The 9,929-nt window shown below is 40.8% G+C and overlaps 1 protein-coding gene across 1 annotated transcript in view; it reads left to right on the top strand.

Moving 5' to 3' along the window:
* The first annotated feature begins 347 nt into the window (after nt 1-347).
* The window catches only part of LOC137310273 (deleted in malignant brain tumors 1 protein-like), a 35,994-nt gene continuing 26,412 nt past the window's right edge, over nt 348-9,929 (top strand). Inside the window, exon 1 of the mRNA XM_067978172.1 lies at nt 348-636. Coding sequence (XP_067834273.1) covers nt 348-636 — 289 coding nt within the window. The remainder of the gene's footprint in view (nt 637-9,929) is intronic.

Below are 9,929 nucleotides of genomic sequence, written 5' to 3'. Positions count from 1 at the left end.
AGACTTCTATAAGATCACCCCTTAACCTCCTACTCTCCAGGGAAAAAAGTCCCAGTCTATCTAACCTCTCCCTATAAGTCAAACCATCAAGTCCCGGTAGCATCCTAGTAAATCTTTTCTGCACTCTTTCTAGTTTAATAATATCCTCTCTATAATAGGGTGACCAGAACTGTACACAGTATTCCAAGTGTGGCCTTACTAATGTCTTGTACAACTTCAACAAGACATCCCAACTCCTGTATTCAATCTTCTGACCAATGAAACCAAGCATGCCGAATGCCTTCTTCACCACCCTATCCACCTGTGACTCCACTTTCAAGGAGCTATGAACCTGTACTCCTAGATTGATGATCGATGAATTGATAATCAGTGAATTGATGATCAGTGAAATGGAGATCGGTGAAATGATGATCCGTGAAATGATGATCGGTGAAATGATGACCAATGAAATGTCGATCGGTGAAATGATGATCAGTGAAATTGATTTAGGTCCAAGAAAACTTCTCCCTCGGTTTTACATCAATTTCCAACGCCGCTCCCCCGGCTATTCCGATAGTTTGCATCATCCCAATGCCCGGTCCATGAGTGGTTTCCTTTTCAGACTCACAGCGGCCATTGGTCTCTCAGGAGAAGGCGGTGGGTGGAACCTCGGCTCATTGTATCTAGAAATGGGCAGCTCACTTCTCATTGGGGGATTTTACCAGACTGTAATTCACGCTTGACACTTGATTAAAATCTATTGGTTGTTTGGAAGGAAACATTGGTTTCTGTACAAAGTGTTGTGAACGAATTAACTCCCAGATCAGTCGGGAGGTGCTGGAGGGAACGCTCGGTATCTGCAAACAGTTCGGTTAATGTTCAGGTCCCATCGGTGAAAGCGACTCCCGGGACGATGCTGCGGCCCATCCTAACCCTATTTCTACTGCAGGTCCTGAACTGTGAGTTATTGATCATTGAAAGTATTCGGTTATCTGTTGATACGGTGATTACTATTAAAATATCTCCCATTAATATAATTATTGATCTTTACTACGGAACATATTGAGGTGAAGTGGAAAGGAAATGTTGTTTTCTTGAATTGTAATAGTGTTATGTAGAGTTTAGAAATCGGGGCTTGTTTCTCAATCGCCTTTCACCTGCGGCTCTTGTACAGACAGAGCAAACTGGAGTTGAAATTCCAATCGGACTATTTAAACTGAGCCTGTTAGAAGGAGAGCACGGTCACTGTTAGAATTTTTTTGTGAAAATTTCATTTCCACATTCACCTGAGGAAGGAGGAAGCCTCCGAAAGCTTGTGGAATTTAAAATAAATTTGTTGGACTATAACTTGGTGTTGTAAAATTGTTTACAATTGTCAACCCCAGTCCATCACCGGCATCTCCACATCACTGTTAGAATAGAGAGTATCGGAGTCTGGGGTGTAATTAACTCACTGAGTGTAGAACACCAGTCAAAGCTGCACCTACTGCCGACTGATCCCACACAGACATTTCTGTCCCCGATAATTCTCAGTAGAAACGCTGTCTGTTCCCTGTGTGGTACAGAGAATTGAAATAAAATATTTTGACTAGTTTGTTCAACATTAGAGTGTTGGATAAGAAATATAAGTATTGTATAATTATATATTAACTAGAGATGGAACCAATACTTTTTCTATTAGTATTAATCGTTAGTATGATTATTATTAAGTACAATCTCCAAAAAATGATGTTACTGAAGATCCTAAATCTCCGGTGGATTTGCAGTATCAGAATTTTTTTTTAGTTATTGATATCTTCAAAATTCTAACTTTTATATTAAATTAAGCTTTCTATTTCATACAGTGCTATGTAGAGTGTCATGTCGTAATGAATGTTTTATAATCTTGTTACACATGCTCCATACTTTTTACACAGTGTCCTGTGGAGTCTAATGAGATATCGGGACTTGTTTCTCAGTCTCCTTCCACCTGCACGATATTTTTGCTGACTTTGTCGGTCGGTGACTCCGTTCGGTTTCTCACTCTTTCCAGTCTGTGTTTGATGATATTTATTAATCTCTATCAATAAGAAATGCTGCTTTACAGACAGGGAAACATTCTCGCACTGTTATCAGACAGGTTATGCGTTTAACAAATGTAATTTCCGTATTTTTTTTAAAATTTTATAAAACTGATTGGATGTTAACTCCTGCTTTTGTAAATAATTTAAAGAGCATTTACTGCAAATGATAGAACAGAGAAAAAGATGAAATGTATTTCACTCGCTGAATCATTTTGAAAAATCACGTACTGATCAAAACCAATTTGAAGAAACCGGTTATATTTTATTCCAATTTGTTAATGAATGTGATCGTATCAAGTGAACATTGAGATGGTTTAATTAATGTGTAGAATTTTCATTTAATACATATTTTAATTGTTTGAATTTGAGTTCCATTAACTTCAAATAGGGAACAATTCTCCACTTGTGTCGGTATCAGTAACTATGTTTAGAATATTTTAGATCTGACTAACACTTTAGTTCTCAGAGCAGATGTGGGTCAAACATAGATTTAAAACCGAAATCGAGCACAAATACTGAGGCAGTTTTTTAAAATTTTGTCCCCTGCGGCTCTTGTACAGACAGAGCAGACTGGAGTTGAAATTCTAATCGGACTATTTAAACTGAGCCTGTTAGAAGTAGAGCGCGGTCACTGTTAGAATAGAGAGTATCGGAATCTGGGGTGTAAGTTAACTCACTGAGTGTAGAACACCAGTCAAAGCTGCACCTACTGCCGACTGATCCCACACAGACATTTCTGTCCCCGATATCTCTCAGTGGAAGCGCTGGCTGACCCCCATGCGATAAAGAGCATTGAACTAAAATATTTTAAACAGTTTGTTCAACATTGGACTGTTGGACAAGATCCATAAATATTGTATAATTAAATATTAACTAGAGATGGAACCAATACTGTTTCAATTAATATTAATTATTATAAAGTACATTCTCCAAAAAATAATATCAACGTTTCTGAATCTCCGGGGCATTTGCTGTGCGAGTATTTTTGTTTAGTTAGCGATTATCTTCAAAATTAGAACCTTTTTATATCAAATCATTCTTTCTATTTTTGAATTTGGATGGACAGTGTCTTGTAATTAATGTTTCTTGATCTCCTTCCACATGCCCCATCCTTTTTATATAGTGTCTTGTCGAGTTTAATGAGACATCAGGACTTGTTTCTCAATCACCTGCCACATGCTCGATATTTTTTTTAAGTTTGTCGGTCGATTACTTAGTTCGGTTTCTCGCTGTTTCCAGTGCGTGTTTGATTATATTTATTAATCTCTATCAATAAGAAAAGCTGGTTTACAGACAGGGAAACGTTCTCGCACTGTTATCAGATAGATTGTGCGTTTACTTTAAGTATTAGCTTAAATCTCATTTCATTTTATAAAACTGATAGAATACTAAAATCCTGTTTCTGTCGATGATTTAAAGAGGGTTCATTGCAAAGCATAAAACAGTGAAAAACATGAAATGTACTTTACTCCCTGAATCATTTTCACAAATCTCATGCTCATGAAAACCAATTTATGAAAAGAGTGCATATTTTATTCAAATTTGTCTCTGAATGTGATCGTGTGATGTGTAATGTAAATTAAAAATAATTAAATTTGCACAATTTTTGTTCAATGTATATTTTTGTTTGGCTGATTTTATGTTCCATCTGCTTCAAATAGACAAAAATCCTCCATTTCTGTTGGTGTCAGTGAATATTTTGAGAATATTTTAGATCTTATTCATACATAGATTAAATTACCTGAGGGCATTTGTGTCAAACTTGGATTTAAAACCGAAATCGAATAAAAATACCGCGGCAGTTTGTTTTATTTTGTCCCCTGCCGCTCTTGTACAGACAGAGGAGACTGGACTTGAAATTCTAATCGGACTATTTAAACTGAGTCTGTTCGAAGTAGAGCGCGGTCACTGTTAGAATAGAGAGTATCGGAGTCTGGGGTGTCGGTAACTCACTGAGTGTAGAACGCCAGTCAAAGCTGCACCTCCTGCCGACTGATCCCACACAGACATTTCTGTCCCCGATATCTCTCAGTAGAAACGTTGTCTGACCCCCGTGTGATAAAAAGAATTGAACTAAACATATTGTGACTAGTTTGTTCAGCATTAGAGTGTTGGGCAAGGACTATAAATATTGTATAATTAAATATTAACTAGAGATGGAACCAATATTGTTTCAATTAGTATTAATCGTTAGTATAATTATTGTTACGTACAGTCTCCAAAATGATGTTACTGAAGATCCTAAATCTCCGGTGGATTTGCAGTATCAGAATTTTTGTTTAGTTAGTGATATCTTCAAATTCTATTGTTCAATTAATAATAATAATAATTATTATTATTAAGTGCACACGCTAAATTACTGAAAATTCCTAAACCTCCGGGAGCTTTGTGAGTGTTGCTCTTTGGTTTGAGATAATATTCAACATTATGTCCTTTTTAAATTAAATTTCAATTTAATATAATTATATGGACAGTGTGATGTCGCAATTAATGTTTCTCAAGCTCCTTCCACATGCCTCATGCTTTTTATACAGTATCATGTAGTGTTTAATGAGATATCGGGACCTGTTTCTCAATCTCCTTCCACATGTTCTATACTCTAGTTCCTTTGTGTAACTAATAATAAACTCATTTGTATATTTATCTTCGACAGATTCCGACCAGAGCAATTTTTCCTCGGTCTTGTAAATATTCGCTGCATGTTTGGTTATTTTTTTAAAGCATGGCATCGTTTATTCATAGATTAGTTAAGGTTTATATAATTATTGTGTTGGAAATTACTGTTTGCGCTATTGGCCACAGAGTCTGGATTGTTTGGTGTGACCTTCCTGTGTCCGGTGTTTAAATGGAGTTTTTAACCTGTTCTACTCAGACTGAGGCATCTCAACCCAACGCCTTAAAAGTTACTTCGCTGACAGCGGGTATCTCTCGGCGATAATCTTACATTTCAAGTAAAGTTAAATGTTCAGTAACAATAATACTACTAATAATTAGTGGATCGCGACATGTTAACGGTCAGGTTCCATTACTGGAACCAGCTACAATTAATGTTTAACTTCATTTGCTTCGTAAATCCAACAGGAACTCCTTTAATTGTGAAAGTTGTCAATCTGAAATTGAAATATTTTAGTATTTAATTATTGTTTTGTTTATTGACATACTTAATAATCTGTCATGGGAGGAATGTTTTTGTAAACACTCTGTATTGACTGCATTTTATAATCCATAAATCACCCCTGTAGTTAACTTCAATGAACTGAAAAAGAGCGCGGCTTAGTATCTCATTCAGGAAGTTAAATTCCCGAACCAGAATATTGCCAACTTCTGCCCTTTTAGCTCATGTCCTTCCAGTTTCTTTGTAATTATATTAATAATTGTATTTTACTGTTTGTTGTGATATAAGAGCAAACTAATTGAAATATAACGTTTACAATTAACTGAACAATTTCGCACTAAGCTCATTACACTAAACATCAGGAGGACATTAGTGGGGTTTTGTGCGACCATTGAAATTTGAGGCGTTGGGGAACCGGGAACCAATGTAGGTCAGTGAGGGCAGGGGTGAAGGGTGAACGGGACTTGGTGCGAGATAGGATACCAGCAGCAGAATTTTGGATCAGCTGAAGTTTAACGAGAGTGGAGGATATCAGGCGGATCAGGAGAACGTTGGGATAGTCGATATACTCTCTGTATAGATCAATGATTTGGACATGGGTTTACAGAGAAATAGATTCAAAATTTGTTTAAAAAAAATCAAATGAGAACGGATTGGAAACTGTGAGAAATGATACAGGAGATATTGGAGGGATCAGCAGGTTAGGAGAGTTGTGTAGATGAATGGGAAATAATACCGTCTGAGAAAAGGAAAAGACTCAACATTTATCCGATGTATCTTAGATAATAGGATCACAGTACGTAGAACACAGGCGGAGGCCATTCGGCCCATCGACCAATGGACGGACTTGGGAGTCTTGGTTGTCCTCCAATTCTTGCCTCTTGCGCGTCCCCTGATTTTAATCACTCCACCATTGGCGGCCGTGCCTTCAACTGCCGAGACCTTAAGCTCTGGAATTCCCTCCCGAAACCTGCCAACCTCTCTCTCCTCCTTTAAGACGCTGCTTAAAATATACCGGTTTGAACAATCTTTTGGTCATCTGCCCTAATATCTCCTTATGTGTCTCGGTGTCAAATTTTATTTGACTACACTCCCGTGAAGCGGCTTGGGACGTTTTAATACGTCAAAGGTGCTATATAAATGCTTGTTGTTGTTGTAGATTGCTTTTCTTGATTCTTGGGGTGTGGGCATCGCTGCCCGGGGTTGAATTTATTTTCCACCTGTCCTGAGAAGGTGGTGACGGGCGATCTTCTTGAACCCTCCAGTCCATGTGGTGATGGTGTTCTGGGGTCATTTATTGTCCATCTGTCCTGAGAAGGTGGTTACGGGCGTTCTTTTTGAACCCTCCAGTCCATGTGGTGATGGTGTTCTGGGGTCATTTATTTTCCATCTGTCCTGAGAAGGTGGTGACGGGCGGTCTTCTTGAACCCTCCAGTCCATGAGGTGATGGTGTTCTGGGGTCATTTGCTGTCCATCCCTAGCTGCCCTGTGAAGGTGGTGGTGGGAATTCTTCTTGAATCACTGAAATATAAGAAGTATTCAGATGTTGATCGTTTTTAAGAGAATAAATAGCAACAACAGCTTGCATTTATATAGCGTCTTTAACGTAGTAAAATGTCCCAAGGTGCTTCACAGTTGCGATTATCAAACAAAATTTCACACTGAGCCAAGTAAGGACTTAGTCGGACAGGTGACCAAAAGCTTGGTCAAAGAGGTATGTTTTAAGGAGCGCCTTAAAGGAGGAGAGAGAGTGATAGAGGAAGAGAGGTTTAGGGAGAGAATTCCAGAGCTCAATGCCGAGGTAACCGAAGGAACGGCCACCAATGGTGGAGCGATTAAAATCGGGGATGCACAAGAGGCAAAAAATGGAGGAGCACAGAGATCTCGGAGGGTTGTGGGGCTGTTTGAGGTTACAGGGATAGGGAGGGGCGAAGCCATGGAGGAATTTTAAAATCGAGGCATTTCCGGATCGGGAGCTAATGTATGTCAGCGAGCACAGGGGTAATGGGAGAACGGGACTTGGTGCGAGTTAGGTGCGGGCAGCAGAGGTTTGGATGAGCTCAAGTTTATGGAGGGTGGAAGATGGGAAGCCGGCCAGGAGAGCATTGGAATAGTCCAGTCTGGAGGTAACTACGGCATGGATGAGAGTTTTAGCAGTGGATCAGCTGAGGCAGGGGTGGGAATACTGAAAGATTCGTCCCACTAGCCTGTCAATGGGTAACAAGAAAACGGGAATTTGCGGGACACTGACTATTATCAGGGGAGAGTTGGTAAGGACTGCTGAGGCACTCCTGGGGTGGAAGCAAGTCGCACACAGTCTACATTACGGAACCGGGTACAGAAAGACACCAGTGAGATTATGTTTGGGAAACTGGCTATCATTCAAGAATTCTCGGCAAGCACAGCTGAGGACAGGAATCGGTGTCGCACTGTCATAAGAACATAAGAAATAGGAGCAGGAGTGGGCCATACGGCCCATGGAGCCTACTTCAACACCCAGTAAGATCAGCTGATCTGCTACCTCAACTCCACTTTCCCGCACCTATCCCCATATCCCTTGATTCCCTTAGAGCCCACATATCCATCGATCTCAGTCTTGAATGTACTCAATGACTGAGGATTCACAGCCCCCTAATGAAGAGAATTCCAAAGATTCACAACCCTCTGAGTGAAGACTTTTTTCCTAATTTCGGTCCTAAATAGCTGACCCCTTATCTTGAGACTATAATATATAACCTAGAGAATAGAAAGTGACCAGGAAATCTGTGCAACACAATATCAGGGGGATTGGGAGCAGGTCAACACAATATCTATAATATACAACCGAGAGAATAGAAATAGACCAGGAATTCTGGAGGACACAATATCACCAGGGGGATTGGGAGCAGGTCAACACGATATCTTTAATATATAACCGAGAGAATAGAAAGACATCGGCAATTCTGGAGGACACAGTACCATCAGGGTGATTGGGAGCAGGTCAACGCACGGTCTATAATATATAACCGAGAGAATAGAAAGAGATCGGGAATTCTGGAGGGCACAATATCATCAGGGAGATTGGGAGCAGGTCAGTGTACTGGCTGCATTTGAAAGAGCAGCAAAGCTTAACCAGTAAACAAGAGGACCATTAACCGGACATCATTAACTGGTAAAATGATGGGACAAATCAGAGAGAGCAGGTTACAAGAGAACCCATACAGCAGGAAATTAATGAGGAACAGCCCACACGGAGTTAGGAGGCGAGATCCCAACTGATAAACTCTTTTTTAAAATGTTGTTTTGTTTGAGGAAGTTAGGAATTCAATGAGTAATAGAACCACCAATTACAACTTGGAAAGTTCCACGCGGAAGAATTTGGATTAAACGAAAAGTCACCGAATTCATCACACAATAGAGTAATCTTTTATTAAAAGTATTTCTCCGTTCCTTCCTTTATGGACGTTGGATCGAAATCTTTGTATTCGCAACGTAACATTACCGTGAGAGGACCATCACTGTGAGCACTGCAGCGGGTCAAAGAGTGGGCCCATCACCACCACCTTCTCAGGGCATCTACACACGAGTAATAAATGGTCAGAGCGCCCTCACCACAAGGAGCGGGCCCATCACATTCACCTTCTCAGGGCATCTACACACGGGTAATAAATGGTCAGAGCGCCCTCACCACAAGGAGCGGGCCCATCACATTCACCTTCTCAGGGCATCTACACACGAGTAATAAATGGTCAGAGCGCCCTCACCACAAGGAGCGGGCCCATCACATTCACCTTCTCAGGGCATCTACACACGAGTAATAAATGGTCAGAGCGCCCTCACCACAAGGAGCGGGCCCATCACATTCACCTTCTCAGGGCATCTACACACGAGTAATAAATGGTCAGAGCGCCCTCACCGCAAGGAGCGGGCCCATCACATTCACCTTCTCAGGGCATCTACACACGGGTAATAATTGGTCAGAGCGCCCTCACCACAAGGAGCGGGCCCATCACATTCACCTTCTCAGGGCATCTACACACGGGTAATAAATGGTCAGAGCGCCCTCACCGCAAGGAGCGGGCCCATCACATTCACCTTCTCAGGGCATCTACATATGGGTAATAAATGGTCAGAGTGCTCTCACCACAAGGAGCGGGTCCATCACCATCAGCTTCTCAGCGCATCTACATATGGGTAATAAATGGTCAGAGCGCCGTCACCACAAGGAGCGTACTCATCACCACCACCTTCTCATGGCATCTACACACGGGTAATAAATGGTCAGAGCGCCGTCACCACAGGAGCGGGCTCATAACCATCACCTTCTCAGGGCATCTACATATGGGTAATAAATGGTCAGAGCATTGTCAAAATGCTAATTGAATGCTAGTCTTTATATCTAGAGGACTAGAATGCAAGGGGGTAGAAGTTATGCTACAGCTATACAAAGCCCTGGTTAGACCACACCTTAATTATGGTGTTCAGTTTTGGGCACTGCACCTTAGGAAGGATATATTGCCCTTGGAGGGAGTCCTGTGTAGATTTACTAGAATGATACCTGGACGCTAAGGGTTAAATTACCAGGAGAAGTTACACAAACGAGGGTTGTATTCCCTAGAATTCAGAAGGTTAAGGATGATTTGATCGAAGTTTTCAAGATATTAAGGTGAACTGATTGGGTCGATAGAGAGAAACTATTTCCACTCGTTGGGGATTCTAGGACGAGGGGACATAGCCTAAAAATTGGAGCCAAGACTTTCAGGAGTGAAGTTAGGAAACACGTCCAGATGCAA

This window comes from Heptranchias perlo, unplaced genomic scaffold (assembly GCF_035084215.1).
Source record: "Heptranchias perlo isolate sHepPer1 unplaced genomic scaffold, sHepPer1.hap1 HAP1_SCAFFOLD_240, whole genome shotgun sequence".
Classification (NCBI taxonomy): Eukaryota; Metazoa; Chordata; class Chondrichthyes; order Hexanchiformes; family Hexanchidae; genus Heptranchias; species Heptranchias perlo.
This window is presented reverse-complemented; position numbering and strand designations above follow the sequence as displayed.